Source organism: Protopterus annectens, chromosome 10.part0, assembly GCF_019279795.1.
Source record: "Protopterus annectens isolate FY-2018-M chromosome 10.part0, PAN1.0, whole genome shotgun sequence".
Classification (NCBI taxonomy): domain Eukaryota; kingdom Metazoa; phylum Chordata; order Ceratodontiformes; family Protopteridae; genus Protopterus; species Protopterus annectens.
In genome coordinates, this window is record NC_056744.1 from 31,204,655 (window position 1) to 31,230,691 (window position 26,037).

The following is a 26,037-nucleotide window of genomic DNA, read 5'->3' on the forward strand; positions in this document are numbered from 1 at the left end:
AGCTTCAGCCAGGTCATTACATAACCTTTTCACCCTGAGGAATTCACCGTATGGAATGGATTTTATGGTGTGTGGGGGATGGCAACTTTCTCCATGTAGAACAAAATTTGCTTCTTTGAATTTTCTACGTATACTGGTTCTTAAATATCTTCTTTGTATTCCTTTTATGGTTGCATCCAGATAATGCACCCCATTACCTATCTGCAATCCGTCAAAGCTTGTTCCTTCGTCATTCTCATGCAGTTTTTTTAACAAAATCTGTTACTTGACTTTGTCCACCTTTACAAATAATTACCAAGTCATCAATAAACCGAAAATAAATCCGGTACAGATTAAATATAAAATATTTTGTTTACATAATACATATAATAAACAGATACCTAAGAGCATTTCTTTATTGATTACAGGATAAATAAGAGATTTTGGGAGTTGCATGAAGGGATGTAGAATATCAGTCTTGGCCAACAGCTATGCTCTTTTGTTTTTTCTTATATTTAACATAATCAGATACGCATTGCGGACAGCTCTGCATGCATACAATTTAAGATATTTATATATATTAAACCACAGGTTTGGGAAGTTGTTAAAAGGAATACAGAAGAATGAGCTATGGCAAACAGAGTATATTCCCTTGATGTTTAGTTGTACATTTAAAGAACTAAAAAGGGGCCCAGTTATATAGATTATATTTAACTTATCAAATATGCATTGTGTTGCATGCATGTAATGTAGGTAGCATATTCTGATCAGAGAATTATAAACGTATAGTGTTAGCTCTTTTGGTTCATTGATATGTGTATATAGACCCATAATGTGGAAAAGACGAAGGCTCTGGACAGATGTAGAAAGGTGACAGAGACAGAGTGTGGGAAAGAGAGAGGGAGAAAGAATGAGGGGCAGGGACAGTAAAATAGGGCAGGGGTAATGGTGTACTAATGATAATGTTGTAAACAGTAGTTAGGTCTTGAAGGGGGGTTGTATTTGATTTGCTGAGTGTTTTCTGAGTTTCTTATTTTATTGTCATTTTTATTTGTTTTAATAAAATTTGCTGCAGGTCTCTATCAGGTGTTAGGGAGACTTCAGTATCCGCCTAATGTATCACCAGTGCAGGATTTTTTTGGTATCTCATCAAGAAAAGCAGCTTTCATCTTACAGCACTTCCTTTTTGATGTATCACAGTTTCACCACTGGAATATGAACTTATGCCTTGTACAGAGGTAGAACCTACAACCTTGAATAAACTGAATATGCAGTCTAATCAGTCAACAATGTTGACTGGCATGGTATGTGTTCATTGAAGCTGCAGTTTAATCACAAAGTGAGAAATTTCACATTATTATGGATATTTGAGAAAATGTTTACTTTAACATAGATATCTTTTTCAATATAATTCATGTTTTACCAGAAAAGATGGGCGTTTTTGGTACATTGTCAGAACTGTGACTTACACCCAGTTTAGAATGCTGCCACTGGTGTGTCTTTTTTGGAAGATGTCTAATCCCTTACTTTTCAACAGAAATGTTCATTGGCTTTGCCTAATAAGCAGAAAACAGTTTTAAAGCTAGAATGTAAAACATGCTTCTGGGGAATAACATTTAACTAGTTTGAAACCTTATCACTTGTCCTATAGACAGACTGGGTTTCTTCTCCTTTGTTTCTAAGTTATAAGTTGAGATACAGTGGTGCCAACTTTACATCCAAAATCACTGTGATTCAAGTAGTGAAGCAATCCTTTTTATGTTCATCACTAACCCCACACATAACTTATCTGGTCAGTCAAGTCTTTTTGCACAACAGTGATAGGTATAGTTTAGCATAATGGCTAAGATGCTTACCTTTAAGACACAGGGTACTGGGTTTGAATCTCACATGGGATAATTGGCTAGGCTTAAAATGGTTCACAATGCCAGTTAGCTTAGTACTCACCTATGAACCTAAATATTTAGACTTGTGCCACAGAACTTGCATAAAGTATTGAGTTCTTTGGTCTAAGTTCAGTGAAATATAACCACCGCCACGCACGACTTATATACATTTATTTGGAAAATAATTTTGGCTTTACATATGTATGGGTATGTATATACACATGTATATATATATATATATATATATATATATATATATATATGGGTCCACTTTGTAAATTTGAAATACTGAAGCACGGATATTATGAATTTCTGCTACTGGTTGTGCGGTATTTGGATGTTTTGGTTTAGTTTTGGTAAGTTTGTGTGTGTAAGTATGTTGGTTAGGGGTTTAGTGTGTGTAAGTATGTGTTATGACTGTTATGTGTGTGTGTTTGAGGGACTGTAAGATATGTCTGTGTGTGAATTTCGTTTGTGTTTCTGTTTGTGTGATCTCGGAGTTAGAATATATAAATAGGGAGGGTGTGGGGGGGTGCAGCCCCCCACATGGGGGGTGCAGGGGGGCTTCCCCTCTGCTTACATGTAGTTTAGATGTATTTGTTTGATTGTGGGGGGGGTTTGTGCATGTTTATGTGTGTACTGCATGTGTAGCGTAGGTGCGGGATTTTGAATTTTGTGGTTGTGTGTTTTCAAATTTATGAGTTGTGGTTGGGTTTTCAGCTTTGTGGTTTCGAAATACTGAAAAAACCTACATGTAACATAACAGAGGAATATTCTACTGTACAAGTTTACATCATGTCAGCAATCAAATGTACAATTAACAGTGTATTGACCATGGTTCTGCATGCTGATAGTGAAATGTCAACCATCTCCATGGCTTTCACTGGAAATTGTGAATAGCATTTTCCTTGCAACCAGATGTATGCATCACAGGTTTTTAATAACTGTCCAAAAGTTGGAAGGTATCTTATGCAGAGACTTGAATATTGTTTTTCTCTTCAGCAATTTCCCAGCTAAATATTAATGGGAATGAACCTGTTATTACTTCACTAGTATTATTAATGGCATTCTGAAAAGAAAAGACAGATGTGGAAGGTAAAAAAATTATAAAATTAGAAAAAAATCTATTACTAGAGGGGTAGAGTGTGAAGAAATAAGTTAGAAAGACATTTGCTTTAGCTTATGTCATTTTCCAGCAAGCTAAGACTATTATATATTATTGTTCATGCTCTAAATTGGCCCTAGGCGTGAGTGCATGCGTGTGTATGTGCCTTCCATTGGAGGTTGGGTGCCGGGTTGGCAACTCAACACCGTAAAACTCCACTGCCATTCATGAGCGGACAGGCGATCCACTGTGGCAAACCCTAACTAGGAAAAGCCAAAAGAAGAAGAAAAAGAAGAAGTAGGCCTTCGGCCTCAGAACATCTGGGTTCATTTCAGAAAGATAAACGTCATCCGTAGCCAACTCAGCAAATGCTTCAGAAATTCATTAACATTACTTTCAAAGCAGCAGGTAAGAATGCCAGGAAAAGAATCATGCTTTCTACTTCTGGCTGTTGTGTATGAGATCAAAAGTCACTGCCATTTGCAAAGAAGTGCATTATTCACCATTAGTCAAAGTGGGCTAAAGGTTTTTTTATATTTGGTGACCATGATTCAGCCTTTACTGCTTATCATATCATTGAATCTAGAATCTTCTGGCTCCTTTCTTGTCTAAAGTTAAAGCTTGTTGCAGCTTCGATGTACCCTAAAACATTTCCAGGTTACTTAAAGCCATGGGGTATAGTCATGATGACAATGAGTCAGCTAGCCTCCATCTTTAATTGGCACCAATATTTCTCTGTTGAAGGAACTTTGACTACATGTAGATAACTCCACAATGTACTGGCCAGTGTGGTGTGACTGAGGTGGGCTAAAGGGCTATGCACTAAGCCCCTTATGCACCATTAGCTATGCATGTCATGGTTTGTGGCATTTAAAACATTTAAAACATCTTGTGAATATGGTCTGGTGAAGTTACTTTGCTCACTGGTCTGTCACTGACTTCCAGGCAAAGTTAAACAGTTACTATAAACTTCAGTTCATAACACAATCTTATCATCAGAGAACACAGCATTTATTCTGTTTGAAAAAACTCTTTAGGAAAAAATAATATGTTCTGCTTTGTCTGTAAATAAAATCTGCTTTAGCTACTATGCTGTCTGATGTAGTTACTCAGAAATGAGTTTCTAAGAACAGTTTTTTGAAATGGTGAGAAAGAATTCTACAGTTTCATTGTACCATTTCATAGAAAAACGTTACCAAAATGTAATACTGTTTTACCAGATTAGTTAAAACACTTTTCTGGGACTCATAAATGTAAAGATTTTCAGCAGTGCTGCTGAGATGTATGAAAAAGTTAACACAACAAATAGTCTATAAAGTACTATAGATTTTTTATTACCTGTTGAGAATACTTAACGTTTTTACTCCACTGGAATGAAGCAGTGGGGGTGAGCATACTTCTCTGTGCTTAAGGGAAATTATGAGTACAAAATCTTAGATGGTAATGGAAGTATACATTTTCTAACCCCATTTCCTTCCTTTATCAGTTTTTTCTTATTGTGCAAAGTAATTCCATACTCAGCAGGAAATCTGCGCACAGGACTTACTCCTCCAGTGTGTTTTTTCTGTCACCATGGCAGAAAGAATTTCAGGACTACAGTGAGCTATCGTCTCATGCTGAACTGCAACTGTCTTCTGATTTAACTTTAGTTGTTGAGTTTTGGATCTGGCATATCATGGCTCTCTGTTTGCAGAATTTCATTTCTATAGTTACTGCATTTTGCATGGGAATAACTCTTATTATTGTGAACACCTCTGCAGAGTTCCACTGTCCTAATTACTGTGACTGCAATGAGCTATACGCTCGTGTCAACTGCATGAACAGGACACTAGAGGAACTCCTCCGTGAGTTGCCCAAAAGTGCAGAAAAACTAAAGGTAGAAAACGGCAGCATGTCTGTCTTGACAACAGGTTCTTTCTCCACTTTAGTACACCTGAGCTCCCTTTGGATTCAGAACAGTGGCCTGCAAGATATTCAAAAGGGAGCATTTGAGGGACCGACTGACCTTTTGTATGTTTATCTTCGTAACAATCTTCTTGAAACAGTACGTGCTGACATGTTTGAGGGACTCACAGCTGTAAAGTATCTATATTTAGACAGAAACTACATTAGTGCAATTCCAGCAGGTAAGAGCTATCCTTCCAAACAAATATTTTTTTTAAAAATAAGTGCTGCCTTTAGACAGAAACTTAGAAATATACATTTAGAACGTATATAACTTATGCCTCTTTGATATTAAATATTGCTACAGCCTTTTCTTTAATCTTCAATTTAATTTTTCCAGTATCTGCATCTACTCTATATATATATATATATATATATATATATATATATATATATATATATATATATATATATGTATATATATGTGTGTGTGTGTGAATGTGTGTTTGCATGTGTGTTAGTGTGTGTGTGTGTGTGTGTGTGTGTGTGTGTGTGTGTGTGTACACACACACACACACACACACACACACACACACACACACACACACACACACACACACACACACACACACACACAGACAAACAGCTATATCAATGCTATACTAAGAGATATTGTATTCCATTAATATGTTTTACTTTGTTGACATTTTATGTTTTACTTTGTTAAAAGCAATATAAGGTTAGTCACAGTTGCCAGTTTTTCTTTTTTCATTTTGTTTTATTGTGGGAGCTCTGGTTCACTGCAGATATGCTCAAATGTTTTATATTATATGACTGGAGTTTGTGGGAATCAAAATCAAGTTTTTAAGATGTTTCATATTTACAGACTGCCTGTAATACAGAGAAAAAACAATGCACTTCTGCATGAGTTATATACCTGCATGACTGAAAGAGAAGCAATCCTCTGACAACATAAAATTACTGACATATTGATTTCTACAGAAGTAGCTAAGTATGATTTTGCATTACACATTTCAACTCCATGCTTATATCCCTGCTCAAGGTAGAAAACTATTATGCATAAATTACTTATCATAAAGTACACGTATGTTTAACGACTGTTTTAATAACACACATCATCACTAGATCAGAAAAAAAAAGTATCAAATCGAAGAAAGTCATAAATGCAGGTTACATAAGGATCTACCAGTTACATTAAGTCAATATATCCTGATTCCTGTTTCCAAAATGGAATGATGATTTGGAATGTTCTGGATCATTCAACAGATCTTGAAGAGTTAAGAAGCTTTAGCTTGCCTGTTACCATCTTTTCATGTGACTTAGATTTACGAATTTCTTTTTAGCGTGTCACTTAGCTAATTTCTTTTTTTTAATAAACATCTTTATTAAATTATAATGTATGACATAGGCAATCTTACACTTATATAAATAAAAACAAACAACACTGATACCACTTTAGTTGCAAACATTATACATCACAGACACCACTAAAACAACTGTAGTTGCAAACGTTATAAATCACTTATAATCTATCCCGTCATTGTCAGTTAAGCATTATATGGCTCATTCAAATCCTACCACTTAAACCTCATTCTTTCTCTGCATATATTGTTCCCACAATTCCCATTTTTTTTTTCTCTGTAGTTTGCTCCATTCCTTTTCTAAAGGTTGAATTCCAGTTGTTTTATCTTTGTTACTATATTCACTACTTCTAGTAAAGTTGGTCTAGGCTTTGATTTCCATTTTCTGGTAATTGCTTTTTTGGCAGCCATCATAATTAGACTCAAGCAAGGCTTTACTAAATGTAGGCAACTTAGCTCATTTCTGATGCCACAGCAAATTCATAAAACAAACAAAAAACTCAATATGCTGCAGCTCTTCAGAAGACATGGTGCCATGTCAGACTCTAAGCCGGTCATGAGCGGTGTCCCACAGGGCTCAGTCCTGGGCCCCCTCTTGTTCGGCATTTATTTTTCTGAAGTGCAGGCAAACATAGGGGGATTGTGGCTGACAAAATTTGCAGATGACTGCAAACTGGGCACCATAATTGACACTCCATCAGACACAGACATCCTCCAGAAAGGTCTCATAGAAATGGATAACTGGTGCCAGAGCCATGGCCTTAAGCTAAATGCCAAAAAATGTATAGTCATACCCTTTGGGAAAAACAAGGTAACCCCTAATTACCACATAGGTGGTAATCCATTAAACACGGAAGAAGTTATCAGGGACCTGGGGACCCAAGTTGACAGTAACCTCTCTTTTGACACTCACATTGCCAAAGTGGTTAGGAAGACCTTCTACATTGCCCACCTGATCATGAAGGGATTCACATCCAGATCAGGAGAGGTCATTGTACCCCTGTACTCTTCACTTATCAGACCAATGATTGAGTACAACGCCCCATTCGAATGTACCTTACCCGACACCTGCAGCAGTTGGAAAGACCCCAAAAGTTCCTCACCAAAAGGATAAAGGGGCTCAAACATATGTCATACGATGCCCGACTGAAGAAACTCCAGCTCTATTCAGTCGCATACCGTCTGCTCAGAGGTGATCTGTGCCTGACATACAAGGCCATGTCCAACCCGGAATTAATGGACATGCTCCACCTCAAAAAATCCAAATCCACCAGAGCCATGAGAGCAAGAGACTTAAACCTCAACACGGATATAAATAGGACGTGCTGGAGGGACAGATTCATCACCCAGAGACTCCCTACACTATGGAACAGAATCCCAGTCCATGTGAGGCAGAGCCCCTCACTGACTCTGTTCAAGAGAAATCTTGACGAGTGGATGGGAGATCATAGGTTTACCCCGGGAATCATCTCTGCTGGACAGAGGCACAGCAAACTAATGGGTATAGTATTCTCATCCTAAGGGGTGGTGAAAGCCACACACACTCTGGCTAGGCTTATAAATGCCCTAGGGCAGATAGCCTAGTATGAACCTATGAACCTATGAACCTATAGACAATATACCTACTGTGCAAGTCTTAATTAAGGAAAGAAAATATTAAATCAACATCACAATAGATACGGCATAACAGTATCCTGCATTCATAATCTCATTCATTTAGATCTAATATATGGAAAATAAATGCTGACTTCAAACTCAGATTTCTTGTCTGTGCAATGCAACTACTACATCTAATGCAAATTTTATTATGTGCAGTTCATAACCTTTATTCCCCTAGATGAATGGAGTGATGTCAATACTTGTGTCCAGAATTGTCCAATCCAAAATAATAACATTCATTTGATTGCATACCTTCAGTACATAAAGAAGCATTTCACTAAAAACTTGTGTAATCACAATGATATGCTTTGCTTGCTTTTCGTTTGCTCTCCTAGGCTCCCCAAGTATCATCACTTTTCTGATTTGAGAGATATCTGAAGATTTACGGCCTCTGTAGTCCTTCTTTCTGCATCGTAGAGTACATACTTGCAGGAAAAAAGTCTCTATGCCAAATGATAAAATGTTGCTTTATAAATTAGGCTGGTATTTAAAGGGCATTAATGTATACTAACAGATTTGCAGCAGTTTTTGAAATGCAGTCGCAAAGCTCAAACATAACAAAAAGTAACACAAATATTCAAAATGCTAAAATGAATTTACAAATGATAAAAGTCATTTCTTAATATCGATACTACATGGCAAACCTGGAGTTCTATGTTGAGTTGGTTTGTTAAGTTAAGGTGTCTGAGGTGGCCACCCATGTTGAGGGGTGATAGGCTGATGTGTGTATCTAGTGTGGATTTGCAATCATAAGCAGCCCAGAGCACCTAGGAATAAATTAAACCATGATGTATAAATCCCAACACCTTTGTTATATATTATTGCAGCAGTGTCAAGAAATTATACCTCTTCCTGTGCATCAGTGCCTTAACAGGTGTACTTGTCTTTGATCCTGGAAGATGAGAAAGCTGTGGGTTCTGTTCCCCCACCAAGTACCTGAATTAATTTTTTCCTGTTCTGACATGACATTGCAGAGTAGGGTAAGGCATGCTTTATTCATGAAATACCATCTTTTGGATGAAATATTAAATAAAGCCAAGGTGCAATACGTCTGAGTTGTTGGTTGCTAAGGTAGATGTAGAAAAGATCCAACAGCATTTATTAAAAAGAGCAATGGTTTTATTAAAAATATATTTTTTACAAACCTTATTCTTTTATACATCATTTCTCATATTCATTACTTGGCTTGGGATTTCTAGACAACTTGTGTCATAACAGTGTACACTTGTGTTGGAAATGGTAATGAACAGCTAGACTTAGTCAGGCAGTGATCAGAACTCCAGAGTGCACAAAAGTGCAGAGGGAAGTTAGGAGGATTGGCTTCTGTCATACAGCAGTATTTGTTAAGTATCAGCACAGCAGCTTGTCTCAAGTGTAAAGGGTAGAATCTCTAACCAATGGAAACATTGCGGCTAGTGGATGGCATACCCTAACTTTTTTGACCAGGAGATTATCGATCACTTTAAAGTAGATTAGAGCATTTTACAATCCTTAGTGAGGGTGTGCTACCCACACCCAGAGTGTTTAGAAGTGCATAGCCTTTCTATACTTGTGGAGCCCAAGATATATATAATTCTTTCTCTTCTGGTTACAGGGACATTTTGAGACCAACAGGGGGCGTACTGGACATTTCACAGGCCTCCACATCCAGAATTCTTAGCAAGTGGCAGTCATAATGCTTCTATGTGTGCAAAACCATATATGAAGTTTTGTCAGACCATAGGAGAGAGCTTTTACCATGCATACCTTCTTTGACATTGTTTACCTTCCTGTAGTGCCACTGTTGCATGTATGTAATAACTGAGTCTGCATCTGATCCACCATCACAACAGTTCTGGAATCAGAAGGGTTACTATTCCATGAAGTGCCAGGTGGTGCATGTGACACATCTGGGATCATAACCAATATGTCTACACAACACGCAGACAGTGCACATGATCATTATATGCACATATATTGCAAGTTCCTACATATGGAAATTCCCCAGGGCCATCCAGTTGGTAAATGGAATCAATGTGGCTAACCCTGCAGTATACAGCTGTATACATATATAATGGCTCCAAATGTAGTTAACCACCCACAGGCTAATGTTCTGTTGTAAGTGATGCTGCATACTCACTATAGTCCTGATTTATGATGCCTCTTCAGAATCCGCAGGGCATGGCCACACTCTATACTGCACACCCACAAATCCAGAGCATCCCAGAGTCTGCATTTGGCCTGCTTAAATGTCTACTTCCTCTGTCTGACAGACACTCCAATATGATATTGACACAGCCTGCAGGATTTTTTTACCCTGATGTATGCTTCATAATAATGCTTTTAAGGAAACAGATACGGGAGCCCCAGGATAGTGTTGTAGTGAGACCACACACACACACACACACACACACACACACACACACACACACACACACACACACACACACACACACACACACACACGCACACACAGCAAGCAGAGACAGAAAAGCACATCATCATCGTATGAGAGTGAGGTCAAATGGCAGTAATCATCAGCAACCCCTCAGACAGTATCAGGCACTGTATCTAACAGTGCAGGTGAAGCAGTGATATCTAGTCAGGAACTATGAGCTCTAATAAGCATACAACAGTAGTACAGTGTAACAGTGTCACACGGTCACACAGAGCAAGCACAAGTCAAGCAGTTGCAATATCAGGCTATGCTGGTCAGTGTGTGTGATCCAGCCACATTGTGCATCAGACATTCCCACCTTTAAAATGCAGAATGGAAGGAGGAGTGATGGTGATGGCGCAGCAGTTAGCACTGTTGCCTCACAGCAATAGGTTGTCTGGTTCGATTTTTGGCTGGGATGCCTTCTGTGTGGAGTCTGCATGTCCTCCCTGCAGTCATGTGGGTTTTCTCCAGGTGCTCTGATTTCCTCCCACATTCTGAAGACATGCAGTAGTTGGATTGGACACTCTAAATTGGCCATAGGTGAGAGTGTGTGCATGTGTGAGTGGTACGAATGAACTACCACAGCAGGGCTAGCCACCTGGTGGTGTAAACCTTGACTCAAGATGATTGTCACTGTGGAAGTCATACCCTGACCCAATGTGCAAAAATGGGAAAATGGGTTGAGGATGGATGGATGGAGGGAGGAGTGGACCACATTCACTGTTATGTACAAAAGTGGATAGGGACACAGTGCCAACATACCAACTGGGTAGAACAAAATTCCAAGCAAGTAGATATGACCAGGAACAACCACAAACATAAACTAGTTAAAAACTTTAAATATATCAAGTCCCACTATGGAGCTACCACAGTGCACATTGCTCTAGGCAGAAGTCTATAACATATAACAATATCTGATACGATAACGAAAATAAAACTATAAATGAATAACATAAAATAACTCAGGTTTATTTATAAATATATTAGAGGTAAGTGCTTTCACTTAGGAGCTTCTTCAGACCTTATAACAATGTTAAAACCACAGATGGTATGTATATACAGCTGAATAAGGAAACAATTAGAATCAATCAACTAATCAAATATTCTTAAAGAAATATAACCATAGTATACCTATGACCTATAAACTTAACATATGCAGATAAAAACGACTAAAACAAGCAAACAAAATAAGATAAAACAATACAACTTTGTGAATAAAAACAAATATAATACTCATCACAAAAAACATTCTAACCTCAAAAATATATATATATATAACAATGAATAACATAAATTCATTTCATTTATGCAGCCTCCTTCTTTTCAAAGTGGGCTTAATGGACGCCCTCTCATTCAAGCCCCTTCCCCTATCTGCTTTCAGGTTAATAATCCAACAGGTTTCCCTGTATTCAGTGTATGTTCTCACATCACCTTCTCTTATACTTATTCCTATTGCTTCAATAACCCTAAATCTAAAAGTGTGATGTGGTCCTTGATCACTAACATGCTTAGAAAGTGCATTATTAGGGGAATTTTTTCTTATATTATACAAATGTTCCCGGATTCTGTCACGTAATATTCTGTTGGTTTTCCCTACGTAAAACGCCCCACAGAAGTCACACTCAGCTAAATAAACCACATGTGGAGTCATGCAATTATGAATACCCCATAAAAAAGTAATTTTTACCTAAATCTGGATGAAAAAATCCTTCGGTAGTATTAATATAGCTACAAAAATTACAAGAACCACAAGGTTCAGTATGACCAAAATCCACCTTTTCCAGACGGTTTGTACATAAAAGTCTTTTCAAATTTTTTTGATTTTTAAACCTAAATCTGGGGATGTCACCAACTATATTCCCTATGCTTTCATCAACTAATAAGATAGGCCAAAAATGTTGGAAGAGTCTGGTAACATGGCCAGTATCACTAGAATAATACATAGGAATCTTCGTAACCCTCATTTTACTATCACCTACTACATTATCAGATAGGCTATGTGGACTATAATATGGTTTGGCTTTAGTCTCCCTCAGGAGGGCAAGATCTTGCCATTGCTTCTCTAAGTCAGAAGTAGTATACCCTCTATCTAACAAGTTCTTCTCAATAGTAACCAGCTCTGACTGAAAGCCAATCTCTGAAGGATTCATCCTTTTATTGTATTATTACGTTAGTTAAAAATTTTCTTTTAATAACAAGGTCCATCCTCTATAAGTTAAAACCAATAAGAAATCTGAAGATTGTAGATAAGCATTTTTGTCTTCCTTTGAAAATTTCCTCAGATGAATGTACAGGCATTTGATATATTATTATTATTTTTATTGTTTAAACATCTGTTCAAGCTTTTTGTGGCTATGGCACTTTAAATTGATTCTGGCCAGAAGGATTCATCAAACATGTGACTAGTTAACTACATCTGGTTGGCTTATTATATATAATGAGTTTGAACTTTGAACACACTCACACTTGGACTTGTGGTCCCCAGGTGGCGTTAATGTAGTACTGCAGAACTATGATCTACATGGAGTTCAGTGTTAAGATCTTGCATTAAAGGAGGGCATGTATTATGACCATCCATGATGAGAGGTGACAGTGTACTTCTAGATGCAGGTGAGGACTGTGTACCCTGCAATGGCCTCATATATGGCCAGACTGAGAACATATCCTACCTAACACTGAACAACACACTCAGACAGGTCTGTGATAGTGGCACTGGTGATCTTGACAAGCAGGTGGAGATGAAATTGGTGCTACCACCAAAAACCTCATCAGGCATATCAGTACTGTATTCTTAGACTTGACCTGACAAAGGTGTTGACTGAGCTGGTTGACAACCTCATGAAGGTCATGCAACACAGCACTTACCTCCAGGGTGGACTGGTCCCAGTGAATTCTTTGATCTGTCACATCTGGTGATTGATGTCAAGCTCTGCCTGCATGTCGTTGAAAAACTGTGAAATGGGACACCATCAGGCACTCCTGTGAGTCTGCACAGTGATGGGTATACCCATATTAAATGTTATGTGCACTTCTGCTGCTGCAGCCACAGGTGGAACAATTATGTTATGACCAGCCTTGGGGGATTGTTGTCCCAGAGACACAATTAGGGTATGAAAAAGGGGATGGCTGCCTCAGTTGCAAGCTGTTAGGGACTGTGGAGCCTACCCAGAATACAGACAATTAGTGCCACTGCCTCATTTGATGAGTGCTACCACCCTAACAGGAGCTGTATACCTGAAGGTCAGCCTACAGTCTATATGTCAGTGCTGCTGTATAGACTGTAGCTATATGTAATACTGACCTGGTGCATTATTGACTAACACAAGTGTGGGTGGATCCATCCTGATGTCAGTGGCCACTCCAGCAGGGATTATACTCATATCATTGTTCCCCTACAAAGGTGTGATGAAAATGAAAACACTGCCATCTGTGTTAGCATGTCTGGCAGGAGATTTGTATATATTCTCAGATTAACTTGTATTGTTTGCCAGCATGTCTAATTGTGAAAATGTAAATCATTTTTTTAAATGTTGAGTATTTCCCTTTGTATACAAAATATTTAAAGACTCTGTTGGTGTTTTCATACATTTCTAATTACACATGTTTGGAAGGAGATTCTAAAGTACAAGCTGCCTGTGGAGAATCAGCTGATTAGTAGGATATGCCATTAGAATGTTCCTGGTTGCAATGTGATTTTTATAACAGATGATTGACGGAAAAAGAACTTTTTCAAACAGGTGATTGTTATTTTTAAAATACGACAGTTGAGACTGTTAACCTGGACTATAAAAGAGACTGCTGAAGTCAGTTGAAGAGCAGATAGTTAATAGTTGCAGTCAGTTACAGTGCTGAGCGGTGGACACCTGGAAAAGGACTCACCAAAAACTGTAAGCCTGCCTTTGCCTTGCTGTTATGTTTTAGATTAGATCAGGAATAGTATCCTCTAGTTGCATTAGGAAAGTTTAGTTATTTAGAGAGTTTTTCTAAGATGATGGACTTCTATCCTACAGTTTACTTTTATATTTCTGGTGATTGAATTCTGCTGTTTATTGTAAATTATTGATTTACATTCTTGTAATCATTTTATTTATTATTAAATGTTTTTCATTACTTTACACTGTGGCTGGAAAATCAGTGTATTCTTTAGAGATTACAGAGTGTTTATACCTGTTTGATACTCCCCAGGTCGCCTTGAATACCTGGCTGCTTCTGGTTATAGCTATCATTTATTTTGATATTTAATTTTTAATAATTGATTAGCCTCTTATGGGTGTGTAGACCTGTCTGACTCTGGTGGCAATGTTTACCATTTGTATTGGGGACGTGATACAGCTAGAAATCTGTGTCAGGCTTCCCATGAGTGTTAGAGTGTGTTAGATTTTAATTTATTCTGAATGTGAGTGAGTCAGAGGTTTTCAGTGGGAACACGTTGCTCCAAAGTGTATAAGAAGGGATTACATTTGGGGTGGACAGAGGCATATAGTCCAATCCCGGGAAACAGAGTGTGTTCCTGTTGTGTTCTTAAGGGAAATTGTAGAATTTTACTCTTGTGTGCTCTGTGATCTGGTGTTTTTCCATGACCCTCGCACACTGGAGTCAGTGGTGAGGATTGAGACTCCTTAATTACTGACCAGGGTTTTTAAGTGAGGGAGATCACATATTGGTGACAGTCCAGGGGGATATTAACTGGATGTCACAGAAGGCACCATGATCACCTTCTTTCCTGCCCTTGGACACTTAATTGGATATGCCCCATGCTTATCCATCCCAACTGTGGCTTCCATCCCTTGGCCTGATACGTTTTCTTTGATGTGTCCAACACGTGCTTGGCTACATTGTGGGAACATCCCACTGGGTATTCTACTCAAGGTCCTGAAGGCCAATACCAGTCCACTTCCTAGCAGCTATACCACAAGTAACACCAACCCTTTGATGAACACAGTCAAGTGGACACCATCAGTGTGTCACAACCACACATTAGGGGTCACTGCAACATTTCTGAATGTACAATTAATGTGCTATGCTGTTTCCTGGACCAGTTGACCCAGACCTGTCACTGCAAGGTTACATGATACATCCAACTGACATTCTACTCCCAATCGCTCAGCTATAGCATACTGGCTGCTACTTCTGTATGGGCATTCATGAAGACAGGAACAGCACTATCACAGAGTCCACCATAATTTCCACCATTAATAGAGTGGCCTTTCCATGACCTGAAAGGTCTGGACTGATCTGAAGTGACCCCCTGGACCTCTCAGATTTTAGTAGACGTAACTCTTTATGACCCAGTGCAATTTGTTTGTCTTTTGGAATATTGCACAGAATATGTGCATCCTCTGAAATACCACACAGAACATTTTCAGTCAAACTCTGATTACATTTGTTGAAATTCTTCCTCTTTCCCCACACATTACCCTTTTTTGTTTGAATGCTTAAAAATATCACAGATTAACTACAGTGCCATGCATAGATTTGAATGTCTTACTTACATTGATTTGAATATGTTGCTCATTTTGCATACAGTCTACAATAGTAGCAAACACAGACTGAATGTTGTGATAAAATTGCTATATTCATTGGATTGCTTGGAAAATACAGCTTGGGAAAGTTTCCTACCTAACTGCACAATCTGAAAGTATTAGAATGTTCTTCAGCCAGGTGACATTTCTTTGGAAACAGCATGGGTTGGGTCCTGTCAGTTTTGTAGTTGAAACACAACTGCAAATTCCCAGGATTCCTGCATTGGCTCCCCTGACTTCATTAAGTACAAACGGCCTTACCATGATGGTAAACAAAACATCAATCTCCTTCTACATGTGTTGGGAAACAACATTTTTTTGTATTCAGTACTCTACTTTCCTTTCTTTGTGTTGATTTGTTTGTGCAATCCCTGTAACTAATTTTCCTTATCTTGCTTATGTCCACTTGTTGCCTGCAAACAGTTTTCTTTCTCCTGCTTGAACTCTTGAGATTGCCTCATATTACACCTTTTGTCTTTGTGGCCTTATCATAATCCTTTCTCCTCTTTGGTTAATTTTTCTTTCTCCATTTAAGATTATTATTTACTTGAGGATTAGATAACTTCTGTTCATAGTCTTTAACTCTGGTCTCCAACATCTGATTTCAATTACATTTCTTTCATTTGCAGATGCCTCTAGGTCCTTCGATTCTGTGATGTCCTCACCAGTGACACTTCAGACATTAACAATGTCTTCAGTTCATCACTGAATGTCTGCTGTAGCTGCTTCTGTATACTGGCTTTCTCTTTCCTAATTCCTTTATTCTGAGCCTTTTCCAGCAGATGATGTAGTAGTAAAATTTCATTCTTTATTAGAGGAAAATTTTCATGCAGTGATATTACCTGAGTGGTACATTCATTGACTGAATGATTCTCTTGACTGCAATATTTTTTACCTTGTTAACTTCAGACTAGTATGGGCTAGAGACTCTAGGCACTGTTTAAAAATGTGATTTTTCTCTGTTAGAGAAAGTATATCTTGTATAGCTGATTCTCAGTGTTCCACTTCTGGGTATCAGATTTGATAACTTGCTTTGATGCATTTTAAATCATTGTGTAATGCTTAGAATTTTCTTCATTTAATATGTCTTGGATGTGATGACTGCAACTACACACACTCTGTATCACAACTCCAGTGTCAGCTTTCTCTGCTTGACATTTTTCATATCCCAGTTTAGGCGTATACAATATTTATATTTTAATAAGATATAGGTTCATAGGTTCATAGGTTGGTACTAGGCTATTGGCCCTAGGGCCTATACAAGCCTAGCCATAACAATTCCCTGGATATTTCTTCCCACAATATTTACTTCCCTGGACCCCTGTCTAGCAGGGTGACTGACATGATCCTTGAGGTGAATTTCCTATCTCCCATCCAAACATCAAGGTTCCTTTGAAGAGGGCCAAGGAGGTGCTCTGCTTGACATCTGTGGGCAGTCTATTCCAGAGTATGGGGAGTCTCTTGGTCAGGAACTTATCCCTCCAGCATGTTTTGTTCATTTTGATGACAAGGTTTAGATCCCTGGAGCGTGTGGCTTTGAGGGATTGGGATTTCTTAAGTGGACCATGTCTAACATCTCATGGTTTGACATAGCCTTGTATGTTAAGCAGAGATCACCTCTGAGTAGATGATATGCCACAGAGTATAGCTGGCAATACTTGTATATTGAACCATTGCAACTTCTCTGCTATTGGGTGAGTTGTTAGTTCTACATTAAAACAAGAGTAAATTAATTGGGTCTAAATTATCAGTCACATGAATGAAACAGCAACAATATTATGAAAGCCTCTTACTGTATTTTACTTTATGTCTCCATTTTTCTATTTTAGCACATGACAGATAAAGACTTTCCATTCAAATCACTGTAGAAATTGTTGGTGTCAAGAGCACAGTTTGGTACTCTTTGGCCAGAATATACCCCTAGTAAAAACAGGGAGAAGAAACCTGGCACACTGTTACGACAACACAACCCTGACTATACCTCCTGTAAGAATGGAGGTTGGGGGTGGGGCTTCAGTATGACATAGTGTTAAGGATACATAGTTCTAATAAAGGAAAAAGGATTTATGTAGTGAGCTGAAAAGGAACTAAAATCTAGCTTTACCTAAAGGGATAGAAAAACCTGATGTTATCAGAAACAGTTTACTATAAAAAAATAAATAACGAAAGTTCGGTGAACACGAGATGTCGAATTACATTGCCTTAACTACCTCCTCATGCAAACACATTTGTTAAGGCCTGTGAGGAAGATATATACACATTTCTTTACTCCTCACATAAGAAGCATTTTTATAATTTGAATAGAGTAGAGCAGAAAGCCTTATCAACGTTGAAAAATAATCAAGACATATGTATAATGCCAGCTGACAAGGGGGGGGGGGTCATTGCAATTATGAACTTGGTTGATTACTATGAACGGATGCTTTTAATGTTGGATGAAGAAGCTACAAAATAATAATAATAATAATAATAAAATAAAAAAAAATTAAAATAATTAAATCGAAAGTAGAGGGCATTGTTAACTATGCACATAATACATTGTATGAGCTTCTCATGAACAGGTCGATTGGTAAATCTATTTATGATATTCTTTATATTGTGCGTCCTGTTATACCGCTAATTAAAGCATTGTCGAAGTTGCATAAAAGTGCTATTAACCCACCCCTATGTCCTATTGTTGCTGGGGAGGGTTGGGTGACACAACCTTGTTCAATTCTTGGACTTCTTCAGAATGCAAAATATTCTCAACAATTAGTTTAAATACAAATCATCTTCCAATAAAATCTAAAGACCAGTTAACTAATTAAAAATATAAGGCTATAACACAAATATAAAACCCTAATACAATTGTATTTTTTTGTGCAAAAGTATTAGGGTTTTATAAACTGCATTTGTTGTGTATAAGTATTAGGGTTTTATTGGATGATGATTTGTATTTAAACTAATTGTTGAGAATATCTTGCATTCTGTAGAAGTCTTAGGATGAAAGCGTGAATAAACTTTTCTGTACGCTAATTCTGTTTGTTGATTCAGCCTAGTTCCAGTTTTTTTGTTTTTATTCTTGACCTAGTTTTTGCTAGGTTTGAATGGATTTGTTGTTCGATTCTTGTAGAAAAAAGTTTGAGGAACGTTTTATCGATTTTTCTTTACATTTTGAAAGATACTGGACAATTTTTTAATGATTTATATGAGTTTTTAAATCAGAGGGACAATACTTTAGGCTTGTTGTTGGTGACTAGAGATAAAACATTTGTTTACATCCATTCCCAAAGAATATGGTATTGAAGCAATAAGGCATGTATTAACTCATAAGAGTGAACCCACTACCATGACTGCAAATACTGTTTATCTCTTTTTGGATCTTATTTTGAAGTATAATGTCTCTATGTATGCAGATGGGATCTATTTACAGCAATGGGGAGTTGCCATGGGTACCCCATGTGCGGACTCCTATGGTAATTTGGTCTTAAGTAAATGGGAAGATGAGCAAGTTCTGTCTATGAATGAGTATACCTAACATTTAGTATTTTGTTGTCACTTTGTGGACGATGTTTTTATTCTATGGGGTGGTACACAACAGGAATTAGAAGTGTTTGTGACATATCTGAACAATACCACCGATTTTCTAGAATTTATTATGACATGTTCATATACAGATATTGAATTTCTAGATGTACACCCTGAGGTTGATTACATGGGCAATTTGAGTACTTCCCTATATTGTAAGAAATGTTGGAAAAATTATTTATTAACACGGTATAGTATGCATCCAAGACACATCTTTCCAAATTTTATAAAGGGACAATATATAAGAGCATCTAGGTTAGAAACAGAGTTCAATAGCACTACAGAATGTATGACCAATAATTTTATACATAGGGGATATGACAAGAATATGTTGAATGAGAATAAAAAAATAGTATATGACAGAAGCAAGACTATATATAAACCATTCTTTTCATGCAAACCTTTCATTGATGGCCAATCAGCCTACAATAATAATAATAACAGTAATAAATATTAACATTTTATAGTAAGATTTGGTACTAAGTATACCAATGATACAGGTCCCATTTGTGATATTACATGCAAGAATTGGAATTATTTAATAACAGATGAGAAAACAATGTTATGTGTAGGTGAAGCTCCCAGATTTTTCTTTAGGAATGCCTTGAACCTAAAGAGACAATTATGTGGAAATGTAAAGTATAATAGGGTCAATACTGTATCAATGAGGATTGGTACATATGCATGTCAAACTTGCTATGCATGTGCTTTCATTTCTAAGGAACAGGTTTTTCAACATCCAAGACTGAATTTTGTATTCAGACCTTATGCTTATATGGATTGTTGCACTGAAAACATTTATTTGGCTACATGTGTCTTATGCACAAGCTTTTATGTAGGAGAAATTAATAAGAAGCTGAAGGATAGAATTATAAGGCATCTGTATGACATTAAGAAAGGCAATGTTAAGAATGCTTTAGCCAAGCATAGCATGGAACTCCAAGGATACACCTTTTCCTTTAGAGTACTGCAATGTACATGTTCTAATAGCAGAGGGGGTGATTTAGTCAATGTCACAGAGAAAGCTGAATTGCATTGGATTTTAAAATTGCAGGCAGATAGATACGCAAGCTTAAATGGATGTATTCCATTGAAACTAGCCTTAGAAGGACGTAAATTAATTTATCGAGAGAGGAGTTTGATTGGCTATGACTTTAAAGCGTGCTGGGGATTGGCCTATTATGTGTATTTAAATGTTTATCTGATTCATTGTTTTTAGATCTGATGAAGGGTTTATCTGCAAATGCAAAAGCACTTGTCTTTTATTAAAGTTAATGGCATTAGCCATGGTGGTCCTGCTGTTTTCTTTTATTTCTGTGCTATATTTCATATATGTGTGCAGCTTGGACCTTGAAGAACTATTGGTTCAGTTTTCTGTCTTGTTAATTACAGTTGGCTGAGTCCTGTATTGCCGACATTTATATCTGCGAATGTCCAGTGCAGTAGATGCTACAGTGCATTACTGATACGTGGTCGATGTTATGAATAGATATTGCTGCTCACTGTGGATTGGGATATTTATTATTTTCTTCGCTATAGTTCAATCTCACAGTTGGAATACATAATTTGCTAGGGGTGTGTGGGGCACAGTGCCTGCCACAAGTGTGGGGGGTGCAGGAGGGGCTTGCCCCCTGCAAAAACTTGAAGTTCAGTGTTGTGCACTATGCTCGTACTGCTGTAAACCAGAACTTAACTTACTGTTGTAAAAGGTGCAGGGGAAACAGGATGTCGAATAATACCGAATTTGAATACTTGGCATGACATTTGACATATTGACCTACTTACTCTGCCATTGTTGGTGTTGTGAGTCACTCATATGAATGGATTTTGTTATGTAAGTCACAATTTTGATAGCAAACCATCAGAAATATGTTACAAATTCTTACCAGAAAGCTCCCATTGCTAACTTAGTGAAAGAAGACCGTGAAGGACCTGAAATGGAAAAACCTATAAAGCATGATATGGAACCTTATCAGAAGATTACCTCATTAACGTAAATAAAGATGTGTATGTGAATACAGAAAGGGAGACTCAAGGGAAACAGAACAGAGTTATAGGTTTCCCTCTGTAGTTTCAATAACACGGCTAATAAGAAACTGAACTCTCAGAAGCAGGTACTTAAAAAGACAGAAATTAATAAGGTAATAGTAAAGGAACTGACAAAAGCAGAATAAAATAAGTTGCACGAAATGCCTTTTGCAGTGAAAGGAGTGGGAGAAGAAACACCTGCACCTGTATTCATATGTGGAAATGTTACATGCTATGCGTCTTGACAGAGTGCAGATGAAAGTGTTCCTGACTTGGCAGATATGCAGATATGCAGTGAAAATATTAAGGAAGCAATAAGGAAGGATAATTCAAGCAGGGAACAAAAAAAATTGCCCAAGCAGAAGGAGGAACAGATGAGCAGATTGGCCCTATCTCATACCCACATTTTGAGTTGAAAAGTGACTTGCCGTACTGGACAAACAAAAGACAAGGAAGTAATACTGGGACAATTGGGGGCACCAAAACACTATAATGAAACTGGCACAAAGCCATGTTTTGGGAGTACACTTAGGAAAGGACAAAAAACAAAGCTAGAACCTTAGACATGTTTTAGTGGCATTATAATGAAAGACGAGAACTTCATTGAATCTAGGTCAGATTGCCAAAAGACCATGTGTTTGTTAGAGATGTATGCTGAATAATATATGAATTATGAGTATGTCAGTTACATGCCTAACAGCTAGACTTTTATGGTTAATTCTTTCATAACCAGCAGCTATAGTACATACAATCAAACACACATACATACGCAAACATGCATACTCACACATGCAATCACACACATATACACTACTGTAGTGAGATCCTGAGGCCTCTTGACACAGGATAGTGATATAAAATAAAATAATCTTGATATTTTTAAATTAATATTATGTTTTATTGAAAAGAAAATGAATAATACTAAGTAGAGTTCATTGCAAATGCAAGCTAAGATAAGAGCAGTGAGTTATGCAAACATTTGGGGTCTGTGTGTGCATATGAGGGCATGCTACAGCAGGGATTAGAAATGTGCCCTTCTGATGCAATTGTTTAATTTTGGAGTAGGTATAGATAAATTGCAGAGAGTGTGGGGGTGTTTTTCTCCTGCATACTTTTGCACATTTTGATCCTTTGAGACTGTATATATATATATATATATATATATATATATATATATATATATATATATATATATATATATATATATATCCATATATATATATATATATATACATATATATATATATATATATATATATATATATGTATCTCAATTAATAAATATTAAACCATAGGGAACCTAGTAATAATAAGAATATCCATTTTTAACCAGATAGGACCCTGGACACACAGTAACTTTTTGGTGCCAACCTGGGAGGAGCGATGCCTGGTTGTATGATTTGAGGACAGTAGGGAAATGACAGCTGAGGGGTTCAAACCCTGTATGACAGGAACTACAGCACAAAGCCTTAACCTTTTGTGCCAGCTGCATCAGTTATGGATGAGACTCAATGTATCAGGAAAAAAGCTCAGTTGAGGCTTAAACATAATCAAGCACTTATTACTTGTTTAGAAATTAATAATTCCTTATTTGAAAAACTATATTAAATAGATAAGCACTTTTGTCCTTAGTTGGGCTTCATCAGGTCTAACTCTTGTTTACATGACATGCTGTATTTATATGCTATAACAAATAGTTCGTTGTCAATTTACTTGAGCTAGGATCGTAAATCTAGAGTCATCGACTATTTGACGAACCTACCACAGGACAGGTCTCATGTTTCATAACTGTTCTATAAAGCTACTCTGATTGGTAGCTACACCCTAAGTGGGTGCCAGTAAATCAAGCAAAACAGCAGTCTTATAAGTAATAGATAAGTAAATGTCAGAAGAAATACAAGTTAAGGCAAATGAGTGCACCGTTGTTGTAGCCTAAAATGCCAAATTCCAGGCAATCTCATTTTTCATGTAATGTCACATAAAAAAGTGGACATTCAGTGTCTGTGGCTATCATTTAATACAAAACTAGAAACTTGATAATTGAGGTAAGAGAGATATAGAAGCCTTGCATAACATATGCATATGGAACTTCTAGCAGAAACATCAAGGGGTGGCAGTGAAATGAGGTTGACCTGGCAGTGTGACACCCTGACATCAGGAGGAGCCTTTTCTTTTTATGATTACTAATAATCCCATCCCTATATCCAGCATACAGTGATTCCTGAACATTTTGCTTCGGCACTAAAAGCCAGGGTCTTTTCTGTAGGCTATAATCTGAGAGCAGGATTCCCCCCCTTCTCCCAGGAAAAGTAAGATGGCAGAATGAAATTCTGTCCTAAGCTACTTGCCTAACAGATTCCGTACTCCATGACATGTACAAATTTGATGAAATTCTGTCTGGATGAGTACAACTTGTTGATGATGAGCTCCCCACTACTTTCTATTTTCTATAACCAGTTATTTGTGATGCCTCACAAAGAGGATTACCAGCCTCAAACAGATGCCCTATGCAGACCGTCTCAAAAAACTTCAGCTTTACTCCGTCACAAATCGCCTACTCGGAGGTGATCTCTGCCTAACATACAAAGCTATGTCCAACCCAGAGCTGTTGGACATGCTCCACTTAAAGAAATCCCAATCCCTCTGAGCTGCACACTCTAGGGACCCAAACCTTGTCACCACAATAAACAGAACATGCTGGAGGCATAGATTCCTGTCCCAGAGACTTCCCATACTCTGGAATAAACTACCTGTCTATATCAAAAAAAGCTCCTCATTAGCACTCTTCAAGAAAAATCTTGATGGTTGGATGGGAAATAGGAAATTCACCCCGGGGATCACCTCTGTGGCTCTGCTCAACAGTGGCACAGGAAAATTATTTTCTTGGGAGCAAAAGCCAGGGTACCTTTTTGGCTGGGCTTGTATAGGCCCCAGGGCCGATAGCCTAGAACCTACATATGAACTTATGCAGTTTTTAAGTATGCTCCAGCAGTCACTCCTTGGGTTTTACAGATTTTCCTTTCTTTCATGCTGTTGTGACTATGGGGCTGTGTATATATATATATATATATATATATATATATATATATATATATATATATTAATAATACATATATATATATATATATATATATATATATATATATATATATATATATATATATATATATATATATATATATATATATATATATATATATATATATATATATATATATATATATATATATATATATATATATATATATATATATATATATATACACACACACACACACACACACACACACACACACACACACACACACATAAATATATATATATATATATATATATATATATATATATACATGTGTAATATGTGTTCACTGGGGGCTTGACACTCAAAAACTGATTACATTTTTTTTCATTGGGATGAATTTCAAACCATTGATGCTTGATGCGTTGGTTTCTCAACTGAGTTGTAACTTGGTGAAATGTAATGAAAGCTCAACTTACATTTCATACTTGAAAAAACATTAGAGGGAAATACACATCACCACTTGTTAGGCAGTAAAGCAATCACAGAATGCATATTTTGAACTGGATGCTATTTCATAAAAAAATAGTTGACAATACTTGTGTAATGAATCAGTGCAACTTTTTTTGCTCTCATACGGATATTTCATTCTAAATAAAGATAAAAGTATTTTTTATACCACATAAAATTATCAGCCACAAGAATGAAACATGAGAAGGTATTCATTGCATACTGCATTATGGGTCTTACTTCTTGTCTCTGTTTTTATTCTCAGGTGCATTTACTCCACTGAAGAAGCTTTATTCCCTTTACATTCGATACAATCGCCTCACAATAGTGGATGCTAATGTATTCAGTGGACTTGCAAATCTGAGATGGCTTTATTTGAGTTACAATTCTATCAGCAATATCTCTGCTCAGGCTTTCAAGGGACTGACTTCAATACGAAAAATCAGCTTAATGAATAATAGCTTGACTAGTGTGCCAAAAGAACCACTTGCACTTCTTGGTACACTGAACTACTTAAATTTGGGGGACAACCCTATCGCTGTACTAAATAAGACTTCATTCCCTCTGGAACTGAAGTCTCTGTCTTCACTTTATGTGAATGATATGGGATTAAAAGACTTGAATGTGGATGCATTTAAAGTTTTTCCACGACTGCAGACCTTGTCACTGGAAGAGAACCTGCTGGAGACGATCTCACCACTCAACTTCCTTCATACCCTTCAGGTGCTGAAGCTGAAAAAAAATCCTTGGCTGTGTGACTGCCAGTTAATTTGGCTTAGGACATGGATCATACAACACCAAATTAAACAGGAAGTTATGTGTCAGGCACCAGCGGGTCTTCAGAACCAGTACTTGGGAAATATAGATGTATGTATAAACCTTTTTATATATTAAAAACTAGGTACACATCATGGCTAACGGATTTTAGATAAATATTGTGTAAGTCTAAAAAGAGACATGTAAATTGTCATTTCCAACAGGAAGCATTTATTTTACTTGTAAGGTAGATTATTATCTTGTCAAGAAATACCTTTTTTGCACTCTTGGAAAGAAAAGTATTTATTTCTTCACAATTTA

General features: G+C 37.1%; 1 protein-coding gene across 1 annotated transcript in view; it reads left to right on the plus strand.

Moving 5' to 3' along the window:
• The first annotated feature begins 4,319 nt into the window (after positions 1-4,319).
• Positions 4,320-26,037, plus strand: part of LOC122812921 (chondroadherin-like) — a 61,326-nt gene continuing 39,608 nt past the window's right edge. Inside the window, exons 1-2 of the mRNA XM_044084979.1 lie at positions 4,320-5,096; positions 25,226-25,827. Of these exons, the coding sequence (XP_043940914.1) occupies positions 4,646-5,096; positions 25,226-25,827 (1,053 nt within the window). The 5' untranslated portion in view covers positions 4,320-4,645. The remainder of the gene's footprint in view (positions 5,097-25,225; positions 25,828-26,037) is intronic.